Source organism: Rattus norvegicus, chromosome 2 (genome assembly GCF_036323735.1).
Source record: "Rattus norvegicus strain BN/NHsdMcwi chromosome 2, GRCr8, whole genome shotgun sequence".
Taxonomy (NCBI): domain Eukaryota; kingdom Metazoa; phylum Chordata; class Mammalia; order Rodentia; family Muridae; genus Rattus; species Rattus norvegicus.
The window spans coordinates 63,133,905-63,161,744 of NC_086020.1; the positions used below are offsets into that span (position 1 = coordinate 63,133,905).

Consider the following 27,840-nt stretch of genomic DNA (forward strand, 5'->3'; position numbering starts at 1 on the left):
TTCTGTTCTTCAATTCTGAGGGCCGCATGGGTCCCAGGAGAACATCCTGAGAATCACTCTGCAGAACGAGCCCTGTTGGGATGTACATAGGCTCAGAGCTCCAATGCAGGCCATTTGGAAGATGATATCCCTCCACGGCCTCCTTGTAACTTCATGGAACCCCATTTAAGTTAACACACTTCGCTGTGAAGTCAAATTTCTAATGGAAATTGTCCTTTAACGTTGATTCAGTAGCGAATGCTTGTGAACTGAACTTGAACGATGGAGCAGAAACCATGGTAATGGACTCGCCACAGACTGAGGAACAAGGCAGTATGTGTGCTTTGTGGTGGTGTGCCCGTGATTCAAGCACCTAGGACTGCCCAAGGTAGGGAGCTCACAAGGTCCAGGTCAGTGTGGGCTACAAAATGAGATTTTGCTTCAAAAGTTGCCTGGGGTGGATATTCTACAGTTTCAAAATTTTTTTAAACTATCTTTTATTTATCTATTCATTTAATGTATGTGAGTACACTGTTGCTGTCTTCAGACACACCAGAAGAGGGTATTGTTATCCCCATTACATGGTGGTTGTGAGCCACCATGTGGTTGCTAGGATTTGAACTCAGGACCTCTGGAAGAGCGAACAGTGTTCTTAACCTCTCAGCCATCTCTCCAGCCCTACAGTTCTAAATTTTAAGGACATCCCCTGGTCTGGTGAGGTTGCTCAGTGGGTAACACATCTGCTGTCAGCCTTCACATCTGAGTTCAATCCTCTAGAGAGAGCTGAGTGTGGGAAATTGTCCTGTGACTTTGATATGTGTGCAGGAGCACATAGACACACACACACACACACACACACACACACACACACACACCACCCCACAGGTATGCACAGACACACACATGTATGCACAGACACACATACACACATATGCTCACGCACAAACACATACACACCACACGTATGCACACACATATGTACATACACATCTATATATACACACACTAAATAAATAAGATATAATAACAATTTATGGGACCGCCTTGACAAGGGAGCTATCTCATTTTTCCATTACCAAAGATCACGGGCTCTCGAGCTATTACAGTAATTACCAGCCACGAAGAAAACTTTCTCCTTCCACTGAGAAAGCAGCAGAATCAGTCAATTCAGCTTGACTTAAAAAACAAAACAAAACAAAACAAAAAAAAACACTTCAAGCTGTAAGTAGCCATGATTTCTGCTTCTATGCCATTTGTCCGTCTCTCATCATGCTTAGGTAATTTCCACCATGCTATTACTTATTTAGTTTTTACTTTTCCTTGTGGAGGTTTTTACTGCCACTTCTCCATGTACTTGATTTCATATAAGCACATTACGGAGATTCCGAGGAGGAAAAAAAATCCCATTTCTTATGTCTTGTCTGTGTCACAGAATGAAAAGCAAACATGGATGCACTCAACATGGAATGCACGTGAGGTCTAAGCATGGGGCGGGGGTGGGGCAGGGGAGGGTCTAAGCACAGTGATGGGGCGGGGTGGGGGGAGGGGTCTAAGCATAGTGATCAAGGATAGCGATTTCATCAACATCTAAATATTGGTTTCCCTACGTGGTTTTTCTTCCCTCCTCAAAAATTATCTTCTTGTGATACTTTTCTTAGGATTCGTGTTTCCCCGTCTCTCAATGAAACCAACAAGAACGCAGTCTTACCAGTCCCAGGGTGTGGCACGCACTCTGGTGCAGCTCCCTGCGGGTTCTCTGTGGGGAGTCCAGTGTTTGGGTGGCATGGGGTACTGGCTGGTCCACAGTTGGTGGGGACAGAGCTGTCCCCCGGGGTGGGATTTCCCTGAAGTTCCTGGCACAATGAGAAGCAGAAACCATGTTAATAGCTTTTCAGGGTTTCTGCATCTTTGGCAGCATCGTCCGGAGAGGAGAACAGGGTTGGGAGCTGGCCGATCCAGGCTCTGTACCTCATCTCTAAGCCTCAGGGTTTTCAACTTTCATATGGGGACTAAAAAGACTTGCTGGATCTCAGAAGTTTTAAGGAAAAGATGGTTAAATGAGTAAGGTTTCGGTAGGTGGGAGGTGCCGTCTGACATTTTGTAAGGATAGCCAAGATTGTAAAATCAATTCCTAGGTCTGAGAGTGAGGAAGAGGGTAAATGGAGAAACGAGAAATGAGGCCAGTGTGTGGTGCTGCAAGATTTCCCTTAGGTCAAGCGTCAATCACTTTGTCTTCCTTTCTTCTACGGAATGCTCAGCACAAAAACAAATTTCAACCACTAAAAAGTCCAATTGCATTTATTTAAAATTAATCCACGGAGTTGGTGCGTCATAAAGTGGCCCAAAGGTGGCAGCAGAAGAGGCGGGTGAAACGTAAGGTGTCTTTCACAACTCTTGTTAAAACTCACTCCAAGAAGTGTTGTCAGCCAAGGGAAGTGAGTGCTTGACTCAGTTAAGTTGCTGTTTTTCCAATAAAGGAAATGAAACAGAAAAGCCCAGAAGAGTGGGCAAAGGTGGGTGTGGGAAGAGTCCCTGGGTTGTACATTTTAAAATAGCTAATTTTCCACCAAGAACAAGTTTACCTTAATATATAGTACTAACTTGTACTGGGGAGAAGGTTCAGGAAGACTGTGTGCTGTGCACACCCAAGGGTCTAAGCCCCAGCACCCAAGTAGCAATCCAAGTAGCGAAGTGTGGTACCCACTGAAGAGAGGTATGGTGTTCTTGCCTACAGCCCCAGCTTGGGGGCCGCCGGTATTCACTGTTGCTCACTTAGCTGAAAACCAATATGCTCCAGTTTAGCTAGAGACCCTGTCTCAAAGGAATAAGGCAGACAGCAAAGGAGACATGATACCTGTATGCGCCACACACATGCACATCATCCATGTACACGCATACACACACACACACACACACACACACACACACGCCACCACCACCACCACTACCACTATCACCACCATCACCACCATCTCCACCACCACCACCACCACCACATCACACATTTTTTTGAAGGTGCTGTACAGCAAAGGGGAACACTAAAAGTGAAGATGTTTACTTTGGTTTTCTGCTTCTCCTCCCTGAGTGCCTTACAGAGAGTGATATTCTACTCTCTCTGTCCTAGAAATCACATTTCAGAGCTAAAATTTTTATGACGAAAACATTTAATGAAATCAAACCCACCCCACTTTAAAAAGTGCATTTAACATTCATTTATTTTTGGTTTTCGAGATGGGGTTTCTCTGTGTAGCCCTGGCTGTCCTGGGACTTGCTCTATAAACTAAGGCTGGCCTTGAACTCACAGAGTTCTGTTCGCCTCTGTCTCCTGGGTGCAGGGATTAAAGGCATCTCCCATCACTGCCCTCCTTCCCCCACCCCCATTTTAAAAGGTTTTATTTATTTTTAGTTTACGTGTATGAGTATTTGTCTGAATGCACGTCTGTGTGCCTCATGCCCTTGGGAGCTAGACCAGGGCATCGGATCCCCTGTGACTAAACTTATAGAAGGTTGTTAGTTGACACGGTGATGGGAACTGAGCCCAGGTCCCCTGGAAGAGTGCCCAGTGTTCTTAGTGCTAAGCCATCTCTCCAGCCACCCAAAAAGTTCTTACTGCAAATATCTCAAAACTATTAAATCTCAGGTCGGGATGGTAAAGCACTTGTCTCTAAGCCCAACGACCTCAGTTTGATCCTTGGGCTCTACATGGTAACAGGAGAAAACCGATTCCTTCAAGCTGGCCTCTGACTACTGCACTTGCAGCTTGGGATGTGTGGAGGGAGAGGGGGGGGAGGGGGGGAGAGAGAGAGAGAGAGAGAGAGAGAGAGAGAGAGAGAGAGAGAGAGAATATGCACACACTAAATACAATTTAAAACTACACAAACCTCTCCCTTGTTGACAAAGGTCTCACCGATCAGAACTTGTCCGATCAGAACTACTAGCGATACCACATCTGGCAAGAGCTGTTTTTAATACATGTGACTGGTTAGGAATAAAACCCCTGGTCTGGCCTTCTCTGCTGTCTAAACCTTGACGGTGAGCCTGTGTGTGTGCAGGGGAGAGGCAGGGTACTGGGGATCGAACCAGAGCTGTGTGTGAGCGTGTATGCTGGACCAGCACTGTGCTACTGAGCTATGACACTTTCTGAAAGGAAAGAACACACCCACTGACTGCATGTACTGTAAGGCATGAGCTGCTTGGAGGCGAATATCATTTTTGAGGAGGGGAGAAAATGGGACTGCAGAAGATTAAGAGACAACGACTTCTACCTCATTTGGATTCTATGAATGTATTAACGTATCCACTTTAAATGACAATAAGCTATCTTCATTAACATGGCCTTAAAAATCATCTCAGATTCTTTGCTCAGAGATTGGAGACTTTCCTTTTTTGCTAGACAAGAGATGTACTGAAAAGATTACGTGAACAATTAGATAATAACTAGCATGCAAACACTTAGTATCAACTAACTTGCACTCCGCGTGGTGTGCTGTGAATTTTGAGTGGATTCAGCCCTGTTATTTGGCGTGATGGTGTCTTAGTTTCTTTGCCCTTTTATCGAGACAGAGTAGCTTAAAGTCATCAATCCTTCGGCATCTCCTAAGTGCTGGGACTATAGGCAGGTGCTTGTTGCACCTGAGGGTTCAATGTGGCTCTAATCACTCAGAATTCCTGTAGGGATCTTGAAAGTAGTCAAGGTTCCCTCCTAAGCTCATTGGCAGTCAACATCTGCCAGTCACGCCCCTCAGCCAACCAAGGCAGACAGCAATCCTCTGCCCCACAGCCCCGAGAACGAAGGCTCAGAAAGGCTCAATGACTTGTCCATGTTATCGCTCAACTTGTGCCAGCCGGTCTGTGAGTTGGCCCCAGGCCCAGGGCTTCACTCCCACTGATTCCACAATGCCTTCCCATCACCACCACTGGCCCTGTACCCTGTGAAGGGAGTGAGTACTGAGGGACCTCATGACTGCCAGCATAGGAATGGGCACCCACTAAATGACTGTCAAAAGAACCCACCAGTCAACACCCTTTCCCCCAGGTTACCCTGCGTCTTACAAAGCATAGTCATCCCACAACGGTCAAACGTAATAGTCAGAAAAGTGAGTCGGCTACCTTCTCTGCGGTTCCACCTGGCTGACGGCCGGTGACAGGATCTTTCACGGGAGACGCCTGGACTTTCAAGTCTTGAGCACACGGTCCATTGGCTGTTCCACCTGGGGCCTCCTCTGCATCAGACCTCTTGTAGTGTGGGCTGATCCTGGCCACGGGCTTGTGCCTGGACACCAGATTTTCACTCTTCTGTGGTGGGGAGGTATGGTTTTCCGGGCTCCTTGGGCTCTGGGTGTCTGTAGGGACTCTGTATTCCAGCTTTGGTGAGCTTCTTGACCCTGACATTTCTTTTCTCCCAGAGCCTCTGGGCCCATTCTTGGGGGTTTCTCCAGAACCTGGCAGGCTGGCTACCTTGGGAGGGGTACCCCCTGTTCCATTGAGGATGCTGTGCTCTGAGTCCAGCGAGCTGCCGAGGAGAGGCACGGAGCAGGCCTTGCTGACCAGTGGTTTCTGGAGTCTTTCCTCCTGCTTGTTCACATCAATACTTTTGGAAGAGGTTGTCAAGGCAGGCCTCGTGTCATCTTCTACCAGAGGCTTGCCGGGACCTGGGAGGACTCCCGGGAGGGAGATGCAGTCCCCTTCACCATCGAAGTCTTCATCATCGCTGCCACCATTGCTGTCATAGCAACGCACCCTCCTCTGGCGGAGAAGAGGGTTCCTGAGGACCTGGGGGCTTCCGGGGAGACTGGCTTGCCTGGCAACTGTCACCTGCTTGTGTAAGAGCCCAGAAGTCCTCTGGCTTCCAAGGGTCACAAGGCTGTTGGCCCTGGCTTTGTGAGCTGCAAAGGATGGAGAGAGAAGAATTAGACAAAACATAAGTTTCTAATCTGGCCTGGCTCTATAACCTTAATGAAATAAATCCCAGTGCTTGCTCTTACAACGGTGCCCTCTTGCTCAAGGTAAAGTCTGCCTTGTCCAGCCACTTGACAAAACCAATCCTGTGAAGGAACATGAGCACTTCTGAATTCAACATGCCAGGCACGACCTCCAGCCCCTGGACATCCCCATAAACAATATGGCTTCTTGTGCTCCAAACAGCATGGGCAACCAGCCTATTGCTTCTCTTTTTCTTTGCCACCCCCCTTTATTTTTATACACATAGACATACTGACACATATCCACACATGCATGTCTTTGTGTGTTGGGAGGCACATGGTTATAACATGGGCAGAGGATGGAGCACAACCTTGGGAGTCTGTCTTTGCCTTCCACCTTGTTTGAGACAGTCTCTCCTGGTTTTTGCTATTACATATGGCAGGCTAGCTGAGCTGACAACACCCAAGGATTCTTCTGTCTGCCTCCCATCTCGCTGTACTGCGATTACTGATTTCTGCCTTTCCATGGCGTCTAGGATCCAAACCTGCCCTGACATTTTGCTTTACCCACTGAGCCATCTTCTCGCCCTCAAGAGCCCCAACGGAAACCAACTCTAGGTTACTTAACTTGAAAGTCGTGCTTTCTAGAGATGGGGAATTTATAGTTCGGCTTCATTTTGCCTCCCAAGTTGTTGGGGGGTGGGGGTTCCACCTAAATGCTGATGCAGAGAACTCCTCTCTACCAGGTAACCCGGGTAACATGGCACTCACACCTTTGTTCTTATCACCCGAGGTCCCTCCCTATCTTTAGCAAAAGGGCATGGCACACAGCCCAAGCTGACTACTTCTCAAGGTAAAGGGCATCTTTGAGGCATGGCATGTACACGAGCGGCTCTGCAAATCTTCTGCAAGCTTTCTGTCCATACTATGGTTCAAAGTACAGGTTTGCTGTGTGGCTCCCCTGAGTGTGCCATCGTCTGCCCCTCTGAAGCTCAAACACTGGAGAGGAAAAGGGAACCCTTGACAGTAGAAATCCGAGAGCTCAATGCAGTTCACACCAGATGATGTCATTTGGGCAGAGGCTGGAGGACTCTTGAACAGAAGTGACCTTTTGCTAACAGTGCTTCTCACAGACGCACTTCTCAAACTCACTGTTTTCTAAGAATTCAGCTCAGAGCCTAGTGAGGGAAGAGAACTGGAATTCCCTCAATCGTGAACGCCTTGGGTTGCCCACCCTGATTTGATGCCAGGAAACTCAAGATGATATGTTGTAAATGGTGTGTAGAGGGTGCCTGAATAAGCCACCTTCACCCCTGGTAGTAGAATGGGTGTCCAGCCACTCACTGTTGCATGAACAGTTGGTCACCATGGCCAAGAATAGATCCTGTCTCTGCTCATGGTTTCCAGCTTTCTCTCCTTGTTGTCCTGGACAAGGCAGACCCCAGAGGCCTCCAGCAGGGATGGGGGAACTACTAATTACTTATTGTACTGTTAAGTCTGGGGTACCCTGGAGTTCTCCTGCTCACCTGAGGGGACAGGAAGCAGGCTGCCATCCTCCGAGGTCTCATATCCACTTCCAGGGTGATCCTCATCCTCAGAGCCAGCCACCACAAAGTCTGACAGGGAGCCCTGGCCATCATGGACAAAGTATTGGGAGAGCTCAGATTCAGAGAGGAGTGAGTCCTGTTGGAGAAGAACATGCTGGAGTATAGGAAGACACACCAGAGCAGTACACCAACACTAATGATTTCTCAGGGACACCATGTCCTAATTCCTGATCACAGGGAACAGCTGTAACAGTGACCGCCCATCTCCTTTTCCTGTAGGGTGACTAAAGCCACATCAATACAGCAAAACATGGGCCAGATACTGCTTTTAGATGGGGTGGAGGCACATTTTGCAATGGCCATATAAACCTACGACAGTCTTATCTGTTTGTTCATCTGTTTGCTTTATGTGCATTGGTGTTTTGCTTGCATGTAGGTCTGTGTGTGTGAGCGTCTTGGATCCCCTGGAAGTGGTGTTACAGACAGTGGTGAGCTGTCATGTGCATCCTAGAATTGAACTCAGGACCTCTGGTACAACCGTCCACCTCTTAACCGCTGAGCCATCTCTCCAGCTCCTGCAACTGTCAACTATCTCAGCCAAACCAAACCAAAGCCACTTCAAGGAAGGAGAGGAAAGGAGAGTAAATCATAAATAAGCAAGTCTAAGCTTTTGGCCCAACTGATGAACTGCTAGGTGGTGGGATGGGATGGGGGTTGTGCAGTCTGAATCCCACGCTAGTGGGACTGAGGAACGCCCAGAGTACTCATAGCTTCAGGCTCTCTGGAACCCAGGCTACCTTTATTTCAAAGTGAGCGGCTCAAAAGGCTCCGGGGCCTTTTCTTTTCTGTGCTGATCTTTTCCTGGATGAACTAGGAGAAGCACACCTTTGTGTGTCTGCTTTCACACTGGTATGGCTGCCACTTCCTTGTATAAAGTGGCTGAAAGGATTCATGGGCAGAAATATGGACTGGGGTTTGTGACTTGACTGAGAGGCTCCTGAAAATTGGTTGGTGGTCCCCGAATGCATTTTGACTCACCTTTTTGGCCAGAGAGGGGCTCTTCAAGGGGGTACCTGTGTGGAAGGAATTCGCAAAACGGTTAATGTGGTGAAGCTCACACATTATGAACAAGCAGGCTCATAGAGTTCACCAACCAAAGGGAGGGACCAAGTGTATTCAACAGAACTGTCCTTTGCCTGGGTGCCACTAATGAGTTGCATGCATAGGCAGATGCACTCATACAGTTTCTCTGAGTAGCCACCCCTATTATCTATCTATCTGGGTACCCCCTCCCCCTTCCCATCCCACCCCCTTCCCTCCCTCAAGACCCTGCTCATGGCTCTGATGCTTCCCCCTGCAATCCCGCTGAGCATTCTATCTGACGGGACAGTTTAATGGTGCCTGGATCTCTGCATCTCCCCTTCTCCTCTGTGCAACAAACCCCAGAGCACCTGCTGTCTGCTAAGGACCCAGCCATGCTTGCTGAATGGCTGGAAGGATGAATGAACCAATGAACCCCATCCAAGGAACTCATGAAAGAACCAGGGAAGTGGTGGGGATGCTGGTTTTCCTCTTTAGCTGACGGGTGAGGAGCTCAGCCTGTAGACTTTAAATTACATGTCACAGGCAAAAGAGATTTAGGGCATGAGAATTCCGGCTTAAAAAAAATAAAAGTCTTTGCTGTCTGATCAAGTAGAGATGTTGGGATGAAGAGAACCCAGCGTTCAGGCTGAATAAAGAGCCTATTATGGCCGAGTCCACTTTAAATATATTAATTATGGATGCAAATCACCAGGGATTTCATGGCTGTCCCCAATCCTGTTCCTTTTCCTCTGACATCCAGTAACTCATATCTCCCAGTTCCTTTTCCTGCAGGGCATCAATCCGAACGTCAGAGAAGTCTCTAGTCAAGTGAGCAATGGCTGCAGAATCCCTCCTAGGTTTCCACACTAAGGAGACTGTTTATACAATGCTCTAAGTGAAGAAGAAACGCCGAGGAGAACTGCAGCCTTTCCTGCCCCAGCATTTCCACACAAGGAGGAAAACTGGAGAACATTTTCTGCCTCCAGCAGCCAACTGGAGGTGCTTTGTACTGAAACTTCCAAGTCCATAGAGGGAAACCTCAGCGTTTTGCATGAATAACACTCTGTATTACTACATGACTCTTGTTTGGGTGTCAAGTATCATTGACCTATGCATTTCAAATGAGTCATGAAGATTCATGAATGTCTGTGAGCTTTCTTTCTCAAATTATTTGAAGGCCATATAGGCAGCATGCGTGATTGGACCTTTAATGAAGCACATTAAATAACTGTAGAAATCAAAAGAGGGAACCAAGACAGAGTGTAGGCCCTGTCAGCAACTGTCACCGGCAATTACAGAGAACCGCGTGCCCCAGCTAGGAGTACCCGTGGGTGAACCTGACGAGAACCGTGTCTCAGCAGTGAACAAGCCGCCATACCGAGGCCGGGGGAGGAGTTGGCTTCTCTGCTTTCCTGGTAAGTGCTGCGTGCTATCACTTCGTCCATTTCCTGCTCCGAGACCTGAGTTTCAGCAGAAAGCGCAAATTAGACGTTGGTTTGTATTTATTTCTCCTCAATAAAAAAAGACTGGAAACACCTTAGAAGCAGTAACTCAGACCGCCTAAGTCCAGTTGAATGGTGGGTGGCTTCAAGGTATAAACAACAAGACCACCAACTGCACCTCACTGACTCTGCCCCTCTTCAGAACACTTAGCTCTCATTCTTCTTAAAGAACTCACAGTCAGGCCAGTGAGATGGCTCAGATGGTGAAGGCTGCTTGCTGCCAAGCCTGACGACCTGAGTTCAAATCATGGACTCCTGACCATTGTTCTCTGACCTCTCCCCATGTACCCTGCTGGCACATGCCAATGCATAACACACATGCATACGTACATACAAAATAAATAGATAACAATTAAAAAATTAAGAACATTAGCCAGGTGGTGAGTGTTAGCACACACCTTTAATCCCAGCACTTGGGAGACAGAGGCAGGTGTCTTGAGTTCAAAACCAGCCTGATCTACAGAGTTCCAGGCTAGCCAGGGCTACAGGGAATCCCTGTCTCCAAAGATCAAAACAAACAAACAAACAAATAAATAAAAATAAAAATTAAGAATATTAAGAAACAAACCAAAACGACCCCTGGGGGGGTGGGTGGCAAGATCGCTTAGAAATAAGGGAGCTACCACAAGCCTGAGAGTATGGCTGCACTCTCGGGAGCAGTGCGGTAGAATCAATCCCTATCTGTTGCCCTCTGACCTCCACACGTGCACTGTGGCACATGTACCAACAACGCAAACACACCTATGCAAAAAATGAAAATGTAAGCTAAAATTTTTTATTCTAACGAAAACTTATACACTATGCCAGAACAGTAAAAGACTGCACTATTTGTCTAAATTCACTATTTCTTAAGGTATATTTTATGCACATGGACATTTTGCCTGAATGGGTGCACATGCCTTACTGCCCTCAAGGCAGAAGAGGGCATTGGCTACCTTAGAACTGGAGTCGCAGTCGTGAAACTTGTGTGCTGAAACCAAACCTGGGTCCTTTGCAAGAGCAACCAACACTCTAACCACTGAGCCATCTCTTCAGCGTCCTCAATTCATTAACTTCTCACCTCATTTACAGTATTCCTTCTTATTTTTTGCTAAACCATTTGCAGATTGCAGACACTATGGTCTTTGGCGTATAAATATTTAATTATGACTCTGCTGCAAACAAAGCCTCTCCATCGCCGCGGTGCCTTCGGGAGGCTCAGGAACTAAAGTGCCGTTGACTGTCTAGCACACATTTCCTATTCCGGTGCTGGCTGCTGTTCGGACACCGCTCTACTGCTGTGACCGGTTCCCAGTGTGTGTGACCAGCCTGTGCAGGGGCAAAGAATTCCCTCCGAAAGGCAAATTAGTGTGCAACTTCCTCCTGAGCTAGTGTGAAGGTAATTTGAGGGTTTATATTATGGTGCCATATCGGTGAACTTCCTTTAGATCTGCTGTGAATCCTTATATCCCAGTTTCTTTATTTTATAGGAAGATTGACTCTGACCATCCAGGACCTGGCTGCCGTGTCTTTAGTGTGTTCCTCCCCGCTCCCCCGCTCCCCCGCTCCCCCGCTCCCCCGCTCCCCCGCTCCCCCGCCAAGCCTTACTGTGTAGCTCTGGTTATCCAATAACTCTCTATGTAGACCAGGCTGGCCCTGAACTCACGGAGATCTACCTGCCTCTGCCTCTGCCTCCCAAGTTCTTCCACCTTCTGAAATCTGACCCTGTAGAGAGTCTTTTGTCTTTCTAGATACTGGTGTGCACAAGGAGCCCAGGGCGGTCGAAGCGTTCTATTAGGATCTCTCTGACAGCTGCTTCACACATAGCTTCAGATTCTGTTTTGTTTATTCAGAAAGGCTACTACAGAAGTGGTTTCCCCCGTCACCCAGGCTGGGGCCGTCTGTGTACTCCACATCTGGATGCTCTGAACTTAGTGACACTGGAATGAGCCAGATTTCTTTGTTGGGATTTTTGTCCTCCGTGAGAGTGTATAGAGAGAGTCTGAGAGTGTGGAAGTCTCCTGCACCCATGTGCGTGTGTGACTGTGTTTGTACGTTCAGTCTTTAGGTTAGCAGATGAAGTACTGGGCTTCGTCATGGCAAGTTTGGCTTTAGCCTTTCTGATTGCTTTTGCTGAGATAATCGTTACTAGGTAGGTTTTTAAAAAATGATTTATTTTATTTCTTCTATTCTTTCTGTATTTAGCAATACAGTGGTACATCTACAGAATTCTTTCCCCATTGTTATTCTGTTCTTTAAAAATGTTAATTTATTCCGATTTAAAAGCATTTCTGTGAGTATGCACATGTGTGCTCACGTGTGGAGGCCAGATGTTGACACTACGGGTCTTCCTCTATTGCTCTGTCTTGTTTTCGAGACAGGGTCTCTCGCTGGATCCAGAGCTCAACGATTGGCTAGGCTGAATGACCGCATTACAGGGCCCATCTACACCTCTCTCTCAGCACTGGGTTTACAGAAGCGCACTGCTGTCCCTGGCTTCTACGGTGGGTGGTGGGACTCTGAAAGCAGGTGCTTGTGATTGTACGGCCAGCATCTTACCCGATGACTTAGCCTTGGTCCCCAAGCATTATCCTTAACTGTCACTATTCATGGGAAATTTTCTTTAGAAAGCTCGTGATTTACCAAACGATGATCCTGACTCAAAAGGTAATCAGAACACTTAGTTTCCGTTTCAAAAGTGAGACTATTTTAAACTTGGGGTGGTAATTTTGTATACTAAAATAATACTTAGCATAAATCCTGTTGGGATAAGAATGCGGATTTGTCTCAATAAATAAATACAGGGTTTACTGTGATAGACGAATCGCAATCACGCCACAGCCTTTCTGTAATACTTTAGAGTGGGCCTCGCAGGAAATAAAATATACACACTTATGCACGAGGGCTGGCACACGCATATACCCTCCAGAAAGCAAACTGTAACTGTGCAAAGGAGACAGGGAAAATGTCAGCATCAACAACAGTGTTACTCTTGAAAATAGACTTTCGATATTTGCAACTGCTCTTCTGAGTGGGAGAAGCCAGCTTCCCTACCCCCACCCCCAACCCCTTTCACTTTCTACTCCACGCAAGCGAGGAGCTGCTCTCCTAACGAGTCCACGTCCTAGCTGTCTAGACCTAGGAGGTCTGAATGTCCCAGCTGGGCAGCCGCTGCTCCACACATGAGAAACAGGAGAAGGGAAACTGTTGTGGTGTTTCTCTTGGAACGGCACGAAAACCAAGGCGGCACATATATCCTGTATCAAAACGTCCTCCTGGCACGGGACGCTGAATTAAGTGGTACGAAAAAACATTAAATCTAAGATGGAATCTTGACCAGAAGAAAAATATAGTATCACATGACAACCAAGAACATCATGTTTACCTAGGGAGAAACATGAAGGTCGGTCCACTACTGGAGCGCAGTTGTGTTGGGCACATTTCCAGCAAATCACAGACCACTCGACTGTGGTTGGAAAAACGAATCCATTTGTGTGTTCAACGGGGTCTCGGACCACCCGTCTATATGGGGTGATTAGGCTCCGCACTGAAATGTTGTTTTGATATGGGTCATGTCGGCAAAAACCCTTTTGGGTGGAGACGAAGCACTCTGAACAGATCCCCACCCTGGAAGCCAGCTACGCCTCCAGGTCTGTGGCTTAGGCGTCTTAAGGTCACTGGGGTCGGGGGCATTAGATCAAGGGCAGCGTGCTGGATGGTGTGTGGGGGTGAAAGGTGAATGCTGGAGTCTGAGTAGGGGAAGGAGCTGGGAACTGCTCTCACTTGCTGGAATCACAGAGCATATGGTGTTAAATGTTAAATGGGACCCAGCAAGAACCGTAGTAGGGACAGGGGCAGAAAGAGTCTACGAAGCACAACAGAGTCTAAATCAACATCTTTTTTTAAATAAGTGTGTTGGGGAGGATATTTCTAAGTATGTGTGTAGATAAAGTAATCTAGAAACAAACTCAAAAAAACAAGCAGCAAGCAGTCTGTTACGGCATCTTCTGTCTTACACCGCTAGACCAAGACACAGACTTTTGTCAATGCTTATCTGCATGGGACAGGACCAATGGTGTAAAGGAACACCACTGAGTGCAGACCTGATCCCAGCACTCAGGAGGCAGAGGCAGTGGATCTCTGACTTTTAGGCCAGCCTGGTCTACAGAGTGAGTTTCAGGACAGCAGGGGCTGTACAGAGAAACCCTGTCTTGAAAAATGAAAATGAACAAACAAACAAATGAACAACAAAGAAGCTGTCGATGTGGCCCTTCATTGGCATAGAATCCTCACAGGAGCCTGGGACCGCTCAGGAAATAATAAAAACAATACCACATCCCAAGTGCTGCGCATCCAGAAGAGCCCATGTTTTGAACCTTTTGAGTTTCAGGGCAATCTGGTTATAATTTTGGAAACAAATTAATTTCTTAAATGGAGTAATATATTCAGCAAAAATCATTTTATGCAGTGGGTTGAACTGAACTTGTTGAGGTTTACTTAAAACATTTAAAAGTAACTGTACAGGGAGGAGATGACCAAATAGTTTTTATGGGTTAACGGCGGAAAAATTGATTTTTTTTTTTAATTAGTGAGCTCTTAGGTTTTAATTACAGAAGCATGTGTTGGGGTCAGAAGAGGCTATCTCTAAACTAGTTCAGTTCTACCTGTGTCTAAAGCCCTCATTCCTTCACATAACAGTTGCCTTTTGGGGGGCATGGGAGACTGAAAGTTTGATATAAATGACTGTCACCCACAAACACAAATGTCCTCCCAAATTGGTATAATCTGTGAAGTCTGCATAGGACTCCATGGACGTCATATTAAGAAGTCTCAGGAGACTGCGGTCTCATCCACCTGTGCAGCTCTAGGATGCGACCATGGCCTTCTACCTGGCAGAAGCTCTGAGCCATGGGGTAATGAATTTCATGTAGGATGGGGCTGTGATCCAAACATGGACTGGTGGGATACATGGAAGGGCAGGCTCCCCATCCCAGGTGATGCCCATGAGCCTGCCTGTTTCCCAACCTCAACTCTCATGCTCCACGGTTCCCAAAAGAACTCTCTTTCCTTCATTAGTAGGTTCACAAAGGCTGGTAGTACCTGGGGCTGAGCTACCAACAAACATCAACCTAGAAAGATCCTTCTTTTCCCTTGCCAAGTCAAACACGAAGCCAGAAAAGGTGGCTTACTCGTTCATTCTCAGCTGAAGGCATATACATGCACGTCTTCACAACCAGAAAATGGGTTGAGCTTCAGGGAGCTTTATGACACAAAGCTGTCACACCTTAAGACTGTATCTTTCGCAGAACAAACAAAACCAGTTCCGGACAAAGTGAGTACAACCTCCAAGACTAGGGGTTGGGGTTGGGTAGGTGGAGCAGTGGGAGGGGTTGGGTTGGGTAGGTGGGGCAGTAGGAGGGGTTGGGTTGGGTAGGTGGGGCAGTAGGAGGGGTTGGGTTGGGTAGGTGGAGCAGTGGGAAGGGTTGGGTTGGGTAGGTGGGGCAGTGGGGCAGTGGGAGGGGTGGGGCCTTCAGTATGTGTTTATGCTGTTGGGGAGTGTGGAGAATAGTGCAAGTAGTTGGAGGAAAAGATCCTAGCATGGGTTAAGAAATTCAGTCTTGAGGATTTGGCCCATGAGACGGAAAAATAGGATCCTTCATGATATCTAATAAAATTAATTTGTTATAGTGTCTTTGAAATGTTGGCCTATATTTTCCTCAACTTTGATGAAAGCAAAATCCAGAGTAGCATTTGCAAATGAGGAAGTGGTTTACACATCTAGATTTCAGCTTATTTTTATTTATTTAAATTGTATGAGCTGAGAACCCTCCAATAAGACAAATAGTTTTGTTTTGTTTTGAACAATGAAACACAAAGAAATCCTTCCTTCTCAGAGCTGGAGACACCTGCTCCTTGGGGGACAAAGAACTGTCCGCAAAAGTTCTATACTCTAGACCTTTGATAGGAAGGCATCAACAGTCAGTGGGAAGTGAATTAAATATATGAACCAAATTTGTTTTAATTGGTTAATTGTTTTACTTTTGTGGCTTTGAGCATATCAGGCAATGACTCTATCACTCAACTACATATTTTTATCTTTTTCTTAAAAAAAGTATTTATTTTTTATTTTATGTATATAAGTGATTGTGTCTCATACCCTCAAAGACCAGAACAGGGCATTAGATCCCCTGGTATTTGAAGTCAGTAGTTCTAAGTCACATGTGGGTGCTGGGAACTGAACTCTGGCCCTTTGCAAGAACAGCAAGTACATTTAAGTGCTAAGCATCTCTCCCGCCACACCTTTTTATTTCTTTTTTTTTTTAAAGATTTATTTTATTTATTATATAAGTACACTGTAGCTGTCTTCACACACACCAGACAAAGTAATCAGATCCCATTACAGGTGGTTGTGAGTCACCATGTGGTTGCTGGGATTTGAACTCAGGACCTCTAGAAGAGCAGTCAGTGCTCTTTTTTTTTTTTTTATTAACTTGAGTATTTCTTATATACATTTTGAGTGTTATTCCCTTTCCCCCTCCCCTTCTTTATGGGTGTTCCCCTCCCCATCCTCCCCCCATTGCCATCCTCCCCCCAACAATCTAGTTCACTGGGGGTTCAGTCTTAGCAGGACCCAGGGCTTCCCCTTCCACTGGTGCTCTTACTAGGATATTCATTGCTACCTATGAGGTCAGAGTCCAGGGTCAGTCCATGTATAGTCTTTAGGTAGTGGCTTAGTCCCTGGAAGCTCTGGTTGCTTGGCATTGTTGTACATATGGGGTCTCGAGCCCCTTCAAGCTCTTCCAGTTCTTTCTCTGATTCCTTCAACGGGGGTCCTATTCTCAATTCAGTGGTTTGCTGCTGGCATTCGCCTCTGTATTTGCTGTATTCTGGCTGTGTCTCTCAGGAGAGATCTACATCCGGCTCCTGTCGGCCTGCACTTCTTTGCTTCATCCATCTTGTCTAATTGGATGACTGTATATGTATGGGCCACATGTGGGGCAGGCTCTGAATGGGTGTTCCTTCTGTCTCTGTTTTAATCTTTGCCTCTCTATTCCCTGCCAAGGGTATTCTTGTTCCCCTTTTAAAGAAGGAATGAAGCATTCACATTTTGATCATCCATCTTGAGTTTCATTTGTTCTAGGCATCTAGGGTAATTCAAGCATTTGGGCTAATAGCTACTTATCAATGAGTGCATACCATGTGTGTTTTTCTGTGATTGGGTTACCTCACTCAGGATGATATTTTCCAGTTCCTACCATTTGCCTACGAATTTCATAAAGTCATTGTTTTTGATAGCTGAGTAATATTCCATTGTGTAGATGTACCACATTTTCTGTATCCATTCCTCTGTTGAAGGGCATCTGGGTTCTTTCCAGCTTCTGGCTATTATAAATAAGGCTGCGATGAACATAGTGGAGCATGTGTCTTTTTTATATGTTGGGGCATCTTGTGGGTATATGCCCAAGAGAGGTATAGCTGGATCCTCAGGTAGTTCAATGTCCAATTTTCTGAGGAACCTCTAGACTGATTTCCAGAATGGTTGTACCAGTCTGCAATCCCACCAACAATGGAGGAGTGTTCCTCTTTCTCCACATCCTCGCCAGCATCTGCTGTCACCTGAGTTTTTGATCTTAGCCATTCTCACTGGTGTGAGGTAGAATCTCAGGGTTGTTTTGATTTGCATTTCCCTTATGACTAAAGATGTTGAACATTTCTTTAGGTGCTTCTCAGCCATTCGGCATTCCTCAGCTGTGAATTCTTTGTTTAGCTCTGAACCCCATTTTTTAATAGGGTTATTTGTCTCCCTGCGGTCTAACTTCTTGAGTTCTTTGTATATTTTGGATATAAGCCCTCTATCAGTTGTAGGATTGGTAAAGATCTTTTCCCAATCTGTTGGTTGCCATTTTGTCCTAACCACAGTGTCCTTTGCCTTACAGAAGCTTTGCAGTTTTATGAGATCCCATTTGTCGATTCTTGATCTTAGAGCATAAGCCATTGGTGTTTTGTTCAGGAAATTTTTTCCAGTGCCCATGTGTTCCAGATGCTTCCCTAGTTTTTCTTCTATTAGTTTGAGTGTGTCTGGTTTGATGTGGAGGTCCTTGATCCACTTGGACTTAAGCTTTGTACAGGGTGATAAGCATGGATCGATCTGCATTCTTCTACATGTTGACCTCCAGTTGAACCAGCACCATTTGCTGAAAATGCTATCTTTTTTCCATTTGATGGTTTTGGCTCCTTTGTCAAAAATCAAGTGCCCATAATTGTGTGGGTTCATTTCTGGGTCTTCAATTCTGTTCCATTGGTCTATCTGTCTGTCTCTGCACCAATACCATGCAGTTTTTATCACTATTGCTCTGTAATGCAGTCAGTGCTCTTAACTGCTGAGCCATCTCTCCAGCTCCCATCTTTTTATTTCTTACCTGAATAAAGTTTAAAATTCTCACAATTCGCTTTAAATTTTAAATTAGCATTAAATTTAAAGAAGATAGAGTTGCTATCACATGGGCAAACAAAAGACTGGCTCAAAAGAGACTTTTTTTTTTCTTTTTAGCGTGTATATGTGTGTACTGTGTATGTGTGCAAGTGTGTAAGTCAGAGGACAACTTGGGGTGTCTCTTCTCATCTTCTACCTTGAGGCAGGCAGGGTTACCTATTACCTGTTCCACACACAGTTAGCTGGTCCACAAGCTTCCAGAGAGTGTCATGGCTCTGCCTCCTATCTCCCCACAGGCTTTCTGGGATTACAGATGTGAACTACCACAACCAGTTGTGCAGTTCTGGAGATCCGAACTCTGATTCTTACGCTTCCATGGCAGTCATTTTATTCACTGAACCCTCTCCTAGGTGCACCACCCCTAAGAGTTCTTATCTCAGAGTGCAACAAGCTGCAGAGACTATCTAGAGTGGCACGATCAGGTTTTCTTGATGTAGGTATTCGGTATCTCACCAGCGGCCAACCAGCCACGGCGGTTATTAGAGTTCTACTTTCCATGAGATCAGATTTTAAATTCACCAAATAACCCTGACAACATTTTCCAATAAAGTTTTTAGATCGTGAAGATGAAGAAGTCCAGATCCAAGATTCATTTCCCACATGCTTCAGTCACAGGCTGATACCCAGTTCTGGCCAAATGACCTCTCTCACCGAAGTAGAGGGGTTCATGTAGGAATGCTGTCATTGGCCAAACAAGCAGCCAAACCACTGTCCCATATTCAAAGCAGGGTGAAATACCTTACCTTTGGATTAGGGTGTCGGCCGATGACCAGGCGAACAGGCCCTGGGGGACATTTACTTAAGATGGCATGCACTTTGCTTAAAGCCGCATGACGCACGTTCACAGAATTCACTTCCAGGATTTGGTCTCCGCGGCTAGAAAGACATAACAACACATTGTGGCAACAGTCGGATTTTTAAAAGCTAAGACAGCTTTCTTTCAGGAAAGGGTTTAGAATAAGAAATCTTTTTCTGAGTACTTCAAAGAAGCAAATGACATTCTTTCATCTTTATAACACCCATAAGAAAGGCAATACATTCATATAAATATCATGTTTTAAGTTGACTGAGGCCATTATCAGAAATAGTAAATGTAAATAAAACAGATAAAAAGACAACAAGGGAAGATAGCAGTTATTGTGCACCTACTGTATATGAGATCCTATACAGAGGAGGTTACTTAATAACACTTCAGATACGTTTAAGTATGCCTTTCAAATAGGAGGCCTATAGAGGCCACTCAAATATGGTGCACCTGAGTTGTCTAAGGTCCGTGTGATTTAATTATCACACGCTAGCCTCTTGATCACCATCAGTTTCTTCTGTCTTCCTACCATCTTGAAATGATTACTGTAATAGAGTCAAAGGAGGAAATATCTGGCGCTCCAAGGTTACCTAAGAATTTATAAAAATATTTCAAATTTGAACAAATGAGAAACTTAGGACAAGTTGCCTCTTTTGACTTGAAATTATCGGGAGAGTGCCCAGCAGGAAAGAACAAAGACCCTTTACATGGGATTTGAGGAATGTTCATTTGGCTGGCCCCAGGCATATGGAACCATTCAAGAAAGAAACATCAACTTGGGATGTCATTAAGGGATTTTTTTCCCTGGGGTTCTAAAAGTCTATTTTCTTTAATGTACTTTGGATGATTTGCTAGTTTTTTTTCATATGGAAATTGACTCTGATGATTAACAAAAAATGTAATATAATCTATTAACACAGCCTCCAAGATGGCAACCTCAACGAATGCTGTTTTGACAATTCAACTGCCAAAGGTCTCTGACGCTTATGGGGAGAAAGGTGATATTATTTGTACAGAGTGCTTTGTGTAATATGTGCACATTTTTGTGAGATTTAGGAGGGCACAGACCACTGCAATTGCTGTAGGAGAGAATATTAAGATTTCTTGTGTATACGCAGAATGCTGAGGATACAAATCCACTGTCTATATCAAGAAATCAGATGGTCCGTGACCTTAGACAACAGTGACTTTAGTCACAATCACAGTGAAAGCAATTGACTAATAGGACCTCCCACACGCACATGGTTTCAGGGTCTTTTGCATCTAGTCACTGAACCCATACATGCAGTTCCACCTTATAGGACCAAGTTTACATAAATGAATAAAAAGTGAAAGAGTATATTGAAATAACCACAGATAATCTGCATAGAGTTCTATGTCGTCAAAATTCTGACACTGAACTTCTGAGTCCAAACACAACAAAGAAGGTAGGAAAGCTGTCTAAATCTTGTTTTCTCTTGCCATGATAAAATACCATGACATAAACAATGTATGACAAAGGAGGTCTGTAGCTCACAATCCCAGGTTGTATTCTGTGACTCTGGGGAAGTTGAAGGCTCTGGCCATATTTATAGTTGAGAGCATACACTTAATTTTCTATCTCCACTCTTCTCCAATTCAGAATCCTTTTCCTAGAGAATGGTGGCACCCACAGTGGGCAGACTTCCCAGAACAGTTAAGGCCATAGGCCAACCTGGTCTAGATAGTCCCTCACTGAGACTTTCAGGTGATTCTAGATTGTGCCGTGTTAATAATTAAAATCATCACAGAAAACATGAGTCAAAGTCCTGTGATTCAACCAAATTTGATTCATATGAATCTTTCATCTTTGGAGAAACTATTAATGTCAGGCTTGGCTATATTATTAGAAAGAAAGTTGAAGATGTAGAATTCCATAGCATACCTACAATCCCAGCATTAGGGAAGCAGAGGGGTGTGTGTGTGTGTGTGTGTGTGTGTGTGTGTGTGTGTGTGTTCAAAAGCCAGCCTAGGCGATATGTCTTTGTCTCTCTGTCTGTGTCTGTCTAAGCAGATATTAACGGGTGTGTCTTCACAACTCAGGACCACAGCAGGACTCTATAGCACTAGGGATGTAACTAACCTCAGGTTGCTCTCCATCTTGGCCACGGATCCAGGGGCAAGGCTGTGAATGTATATACCTGGAGGGCTGTTTTCCAAGGCCAAGCAGCAGGCACCAATGCCCAGTCCAACTCTTGGCTCTGTGAGAAGCAAGGACAAGACAAGAGCAAACAGAAAATGTGCAAGGAATTTAAACAGGTGAAATAGATATTTAGACCAATAAGCTTTCAGTTTGCTCCCAGATACAGAATGTAAATCCTGCTTTTTTGTGTGTTATCTAATGCTCTACCCTGTTTATTCTAAAGAGCTTTCTCAAATCCGTCTCTGGGAATAGCTGGAGAATGACTAATATTTTTATCCTGAATATAAAGCCTGGGCTGGAGAGATGGCTCAGTGGCTAAGAGCACTGACTGCTCTTCCAGAGGTCCTGAATTCAATTCCCAGCAACCACATGGTGGCTCACAACCACCTGTAATGGGATCCTATGCCTTCTTCTGGTGTGTCTGAAGACGGCTACAGTGTACTCACATAAGTAACAAATAAATCTTTCTTTGTTTTAAAGAAAAGAATATAAAGCCTTTGGATTTCTTTGGCCTTCAACTAATATCTTGATTCTTTATAATTGTTATCATCTTTCTACAGTGAGTCCTAGAGGGGAATGGGGAGAACTGTGAAATAGCAGCAGGATTTGCTGAGAACCCCCGATTTGAAGTTACTGGTGCTAACTTATTCTTGACTGTCTTCCTTAATTCTTGACGATTTTAAGAATGCTAGACCTGAGTTATTCATTTTAATACGAGTCTCTGGTGCACAGCGATTCATCCCAGAAGAGCTTTAAAGACTGTGTTACTGGTGACTTTCCCTCACTTTTGTAAAAACTGATTAAACATCTCTTTCCTTTGATTACCCCAGGAGAAAAGCATCTGTCACTGACAGCAGGTGGTTTCAAAGGACTGATTTAAAGACAAACAACAACCACCACCATCACCATCACCACCACCACCATCACCATCACCACCACCACCAACACCACCACAACAACAACAGACCCAGCCTGTTATCCGAGAGAAAGGAAGGGGAGTGAGGAAGATTTAGCTTTACCTTTGTTGAGTGTGACTTCCATGACAATCCTGTCTTTGGGCCCGGGAGCCTTCCGACCCAGGGATGAAGAGCCACCTTCCTCTTGGCCTCCTCCTGCTGGGGTTCCCCCACTGTTGGTGTTGAAGCTTGGGGAGCTCGATCTGCTCATGTGCGTGGGAGTGGAGCAGGGCGTGAGACTGGGGCTGAGGAGCTTGGTGCGCACGGTGAGGACAAACAGCCCACTTCGGATTTGCTAGAAAACAAGCAGCGGATGGGTGCCAACGGTCAGATTGCTTTTCCAGCCAGGGAGGCCAAACCCAGAAGGGAAGAAGAGGACAAACTGAGACTCGTTACCTTGAAGGTGTGAATAGCCTCTTGAAACGTCAAGCCCTTGATTGGTATTCCATTTACATCTAGGATTTCATCTCCTGGTGGCCAAACGTGAGAAGTACGTTAAGCTTTAATTTACCAGACTCTTCTTGGCTAGCGCTAAAGTGGCATACTCTATCTACAGTCCCTGGACTACTACTGTCAAAATATAAGTTTTATGGTTTTGATCCATTTTAAGAAACTTAGTCCTTAGGAATGTCCCCTAAATAAGATAATATATTCAATATATTCAAAAACCCATATTCTTCAGCAGTAATTCTATAATTAACATTTAATAAAAACAAAGGTGGGGCTGGATTTGGTAGGGCACACCTGGATCCCAGCTTTTGACGGGCTGGGCAGGAGGATCAGGGTTAGCTGGGATGGCAAAGTGAATTCAAAGCCAGCCTGGGCTACAAAATAAGATGGAGCTAAAACTCCACCAAAACCAAATGATAACCAACTAACCAAACCTCACCACCATCACCCTAAAATCCCAAACCAACTAACAAGTCAATCAACGAAAACACCAATAGAAAACAGGCATAAAATACCAACCAACTAAGCAACCACTACCACCACCAAAAGCCAAAAACAACTGTGGGAAATTTGAAGACCTGAGATTATTAACCATTGGCGTCTTTGATAAGAAATACCTTCTGCTTAGAGACTGAACTGCAGACAGGGTTTCAGGTGTTAAATTGTCTTCTATAGAATCATAAGGAAACACAGACATAGATACACTTGGGAAGCCACTCCCCTAGAAAGACAAGCTATACAAGTCCAACATGATGCAGAATAGGGCTTCAGGAGTAGAGAGAGAATCTTGCTGAGATGCGACCGAGAACTGACAGCACCACCTCCAGAAACGGTCTGGATGCCTGATCTTACTGGGGCAGGTCCTGGGCTCCATCTTTAGGCTGGTGAGACTATAGGCTCACTGCACGTTGATGCCAAAGCAGTGCAGGGGCTAAGTTCTGAGGAGTGTGTGTGCACGGAGCTCACTAGCTTCTCCCAGACTAGCTCACTAGCTTCTTGTCTCCAATCCTGTGAAGTTCCCATCTCGTCATTTTCTATGCTGCTACAGTGCCTTCTGGGAATGTCAGAGGATGTGGACTTCCTGTTGCCTCCTGGGAACTCGATTCTCATTTGCACTCTTGTGACATGGGCTGTGTTTTGGAATAACAAGTCCACAAATACCAAAAGATGGCCCAGAAAAAACAGGTTGCCTGGCAGTGCAGGGGAGAGCGACTGTATGACAAGACGGTGCAAGTCGGCAGAAAACTTTGTGCAGCCAACCCCTGGCATGCTGTGCATACGGGAACCCTCGAGGTGAGGTATAGAAATGTGGCAATGCCACATGCATTTCCCTTTATGCAACTGCATAAGCCGTACTGTAAATGCCGTGATCTCCCTTTAAAAACCACCCACCGTCACCAACTATTCAATTATGGCTGCAGGTTGTATCTATAAGGACAGAAACACTGGAAGTGATAATTCATGAGCTTATAATTTATAGGAGCGCTTTTAAGGTATATCATTCAACAGGCTGGAAATCCACTTCAGCGACATACATTTCTCATAAATGAACACATATGAAAAAATAGTATTTAGGAGAATCATCCACTATTAACCTTTCATAATGATTGATTTCCCTGCCTCTATTTTGCTTCATTCTACCAACCTTACAGGATGAATTTCAATCAAGTGAACACATGGTCCATCCATTCTAAGACCACTCTGCTGGGCTTTTTACACTGCTCTGAAACCAGACACCAACAGCACCTGGGGGTTAACTTTTCCTCAGAGAGACAGAGATAAATATTTTGTCCAAGAAGTATTATGCCTGGTCAAGTCACACTGTTACACGAAGGCTTCTACGTGCTCTGCTTAAAACCAGGACACTTTCCCATTCTCCATAGTGCTTACCATGTTATCAGAAAGAAACACAGCAGACAAGTGGTTTGGGGTGCAGATTAAAGTAACCCTGAGATTTTTAAGTTATACCTTTCAAGTAAAGTTTTCAAATGTTTAAGTACACCTTGTCTTTTATGGTGCTTTAAACATTTATAAGGCGTGTCTGGTATTTTAGTTATTTCATTATCAGCATCACAAGCCTGTTGGGTAGATATTTTAGAGTGATTCTTTTATAGATGAGCAAACCAGCACTCAGAAATGTTCAGCAACTGGAAAGCTGCTTCGCTCTGTGTGTAGCCCTGGCTAACCTACAACTTCCTATGTAGACCAGGCTGGCCTCTTAACTCCCAAAGATCGATTCACTCTACCAGTTTTAAAAAAGGTAAGTAAACCTGTATAACCCAGTGGACACTACACTTTGAGCCAACAGGACCGGACAGTTGTATCATTTCTAAAGGTAACTAGAAATATCCTGGTATAAGCACCTCATGGAAGACATATGGTGGGCCAGTGGAATGGCTCCATGGGTGAGAGAGCTTGATGCCAAGCTTAATGACATGAGTTTGAGTCCTGGGACAAACATGTGAGAAAGAACTTTGGTTACTTTGTGGGTTCTTTCTTCTGCCCTCCTCCACCCCCTTTCCACCCTTTTAACCCCTAACACTATATAGGAGAGAAAAGTGGATAGAGGGGAAATGGGGTGCTTTATCATTAGACTGCTTCCTGTTGGTTAGGGTATCTAATTTCTTCTTGTTTCTTCTTTGTGCTACTTTGTGACTACCGAACGAACTGTGAGCCAACAGCAGCATTTATTTATATACTCTCTCAGAAGTCCCAGAATTCCAAACATCATGGAAACTATCTGTTGCCAGCAAAATCACATCCCTGCTAGAGCATGAGGTAACTCACAGTCAGCTGCTATGGACAACCTGAAGCAGCCTCATATCCCACACCAGGGATTAAAAGGAAAACATATTCTTAAAAGATTTCTGGGGGTTGGGGATTTGGCTCAGTGGTAGAGCGCTTGCCTAGCAAGCGCAAGGCCCTGGGTTCGGTCCCCAGCTCCAAAAAAAAAAAAAAAAAAAGAAAAAAGAAAAAAAAAAGATTTCTGTGTTTTTTTGTTTTTGTTTTTTTTAAGAAACCAAAATTCCAAAATCATCACTACAACCTACAGTTGGCAACAGAAATATCAAGCTACTTCCCATACATGATCTCGATTAATCGCCAAAAAAACATGTTTCAAGGTAGGCATTAACATTCCAAGTTTGTTCCAAGCACCCCAGGAGAGTGAAGCTTGGGTCACATGGTCTGCCCAGGATCATGATTCACTGCTGGATTCGGCACAGATCTAGGGCACTCTCAAAACCATGACCTCAGCTGCCATGCCGTCACATCTTGCCAGGGGACAGACTCTCAAGGACCCAGGCTGTCACTAAAGATTACACCAAGAGACTCTTGCCTACCTTCTTTGAGCCTGCCGTCCTCTGCGGCTGATCCGTTTGGGAAAATGGTCTTGACAAAAATTCCCATCTGGCCTCGAATGCAGTCTCGCCCTCCAGCAATGCTAAAGCCAAGGCCCTGTGTTCAAAGTAGACGACAGTTTAAAGCGGACGAGTCCAGGCTGGCACTGCAGAATTTAGCTACAAAAATCCCTCCCACTGTTGTATCTGACTGAGGCATCTTTTCTCCTTGGGTTTGGAGTTTAGGTAGGCGACTAGTTTAAAATTCAAGTTTCCTTTCCCTCTCTCCCTCCTCTGATCTAGTTGTAGTGTACTGGGCCTGTGTCAGATTAAGGGAGGGATTTAGAAGGCACATTGGAAATTTCTAATATTTGATAGTCTTTGACTCCAAGAGTCACCGTTTCCTACTGAAGAACCAAATGACTTCAAAACCATTTACCCCTTGCAGGTGCCATATTTGTTTCAATGTTTCTATTTTGTAAGATGTCAGTAATACATAATAGCGCTTATCTGTACATTTGTACAATGGCAAAGCCGTGACTGTTACTCTGATGGTGGACCACTCTCTAAGGGTGCGGGTATTGTATTTCCTTTTTTTTTTTTTTTTTTTCTTTCTTTCTTTCTTTTTTTTTTTTTTTTAATGGAGCTGGGGACCGAACCCAGGGCCTTGTGCTTGCCAGGCAAGCGCTCTACCACTGAGCCAAATCCCCAACCCCTATTGTATTTCTTTCAAAGGGGGAAAAGGCTCAGGAACAGAACCGAAAAGGTTGGGGGATCTTCCACCCTAGTATCTACTGAGGGCTGGAAACTCCCTATATCAACAGGGCAGAGAGTGGAAGCCAGCCTCTCCCTGTGAGGCGAGAAGGAAGGCCAAGGAAGTCATAGTGTCCCTTTTTAGTAGGAAATCGCTCACCTTGCCTTTCTCTTTGTATAGCCCGATGATGGAAATGACAGAAGGTCGGATGAGCCTCCACGGTGATTCCACGTGGGTGGTGCTCAGGGAGCGGGTAGACTTCTTCACGATGTGGTATTCCTGAAAGCCAGAACAGGCGAGACCAGATAGTCTCATTTATCCCGCTGTGGGCTCTGGCTTACACAGAGACTGAAAATCTCAGCTGCCTTTTGTGTGAGCAGTTTCCCCCTGGTCCACCTGTGGTCCACTTGCTTAAGGAAAGTTTACTCTAAATTCTTGGGGAGCGGGGTCTCCCACTGCGGTGCCTTGCTAGCCATACCTGCCCGTCACAGAGGGCTGCTTAGTGACCCCAAGCACCTATGTCACTTTGTCCTTAACCATGTGTCACAGATCCTACTGGAATGGAGTCAGGAGAACAAAGACACACACCCTGGGGTTGAGCTGCTCTTGAAGCTCTCTTTCAAGGCGACTCCAGGTTCCAAATCATGTTTAAGCTTAATTTACTCATTCAAAAAACACCCCAGCAAGCCCATGCAAACCACAAACCCAGACAACTGTTTTTCCACATAAAATACCCTGCTGAGAGTCGGCAACCACTTCAGCTCTAATCCCTCCTATTTGGAAAAATCAAATACTTTCCCATAAGCCACACTTTCCCCTTCTGGCCAGCAGTTCCGACCCCAAGCCCCCTTTCGTACCCGCGCACCCATGA

At 45.2% G+C, this 27,840-nt stretch overlaps 1 protein-coding gene across 10 annotated transcripts in view; it reads right to left on the reverse strand.

Moving 5' to 3' along the window:
* Positions 1–27,840, reverse strand: part of Pdzd2 (PDZ domain containing 2) — a 385,871-nt gene that overhangs the window by 22,255 nt on the left and 335,776 nt on the right. For all 10 annotated transcript variants that reach the window (XM_039103091.2, XM_039103090.2, XM_039103085.2 and 7 more), the window contains 11 exons: positions 27,129–27,248; positions 26,219–26,333; positions 22,824–22,897; positions 22,491–22,722; positions 21,412–21,529; positions 19,249–19,381; positions 9,909–9,990; positions 8,486–8,520; positions 7,427–7,583; positions 5,089–5,864; positions 1,688–1,832 (listed from right to left, as the gene is read on the reverse strand). In XM_039103091.2, coding sequence (XP_038959019.1) covers positions 1,688–1,832; positions 5,089–5,864; positions 7,427–7,583; positions 8,486–8,520; positions 9,909–9,990; positions 19,249–19,381; positions 21,412–21,529; positions 22,491–22,722; positions 22,824–22,897; positions 26,219–26,333; positions 27,129–27,248 — 1,987 coding nt within the window. The remainder of the gene's footprint in view (positions 1–1,687; positions 1,833–5,088; positions 5,865–7,426; positions 7,584–8,485; positions 8,521–9,908; positions 9,991–19,248; positions 19,382–21,411; positions 21,530–22,490; positions 22,723–22,823; positions 22,898–26,218; positions 26,334–27,128; positions 27,249–27,840) is intronic.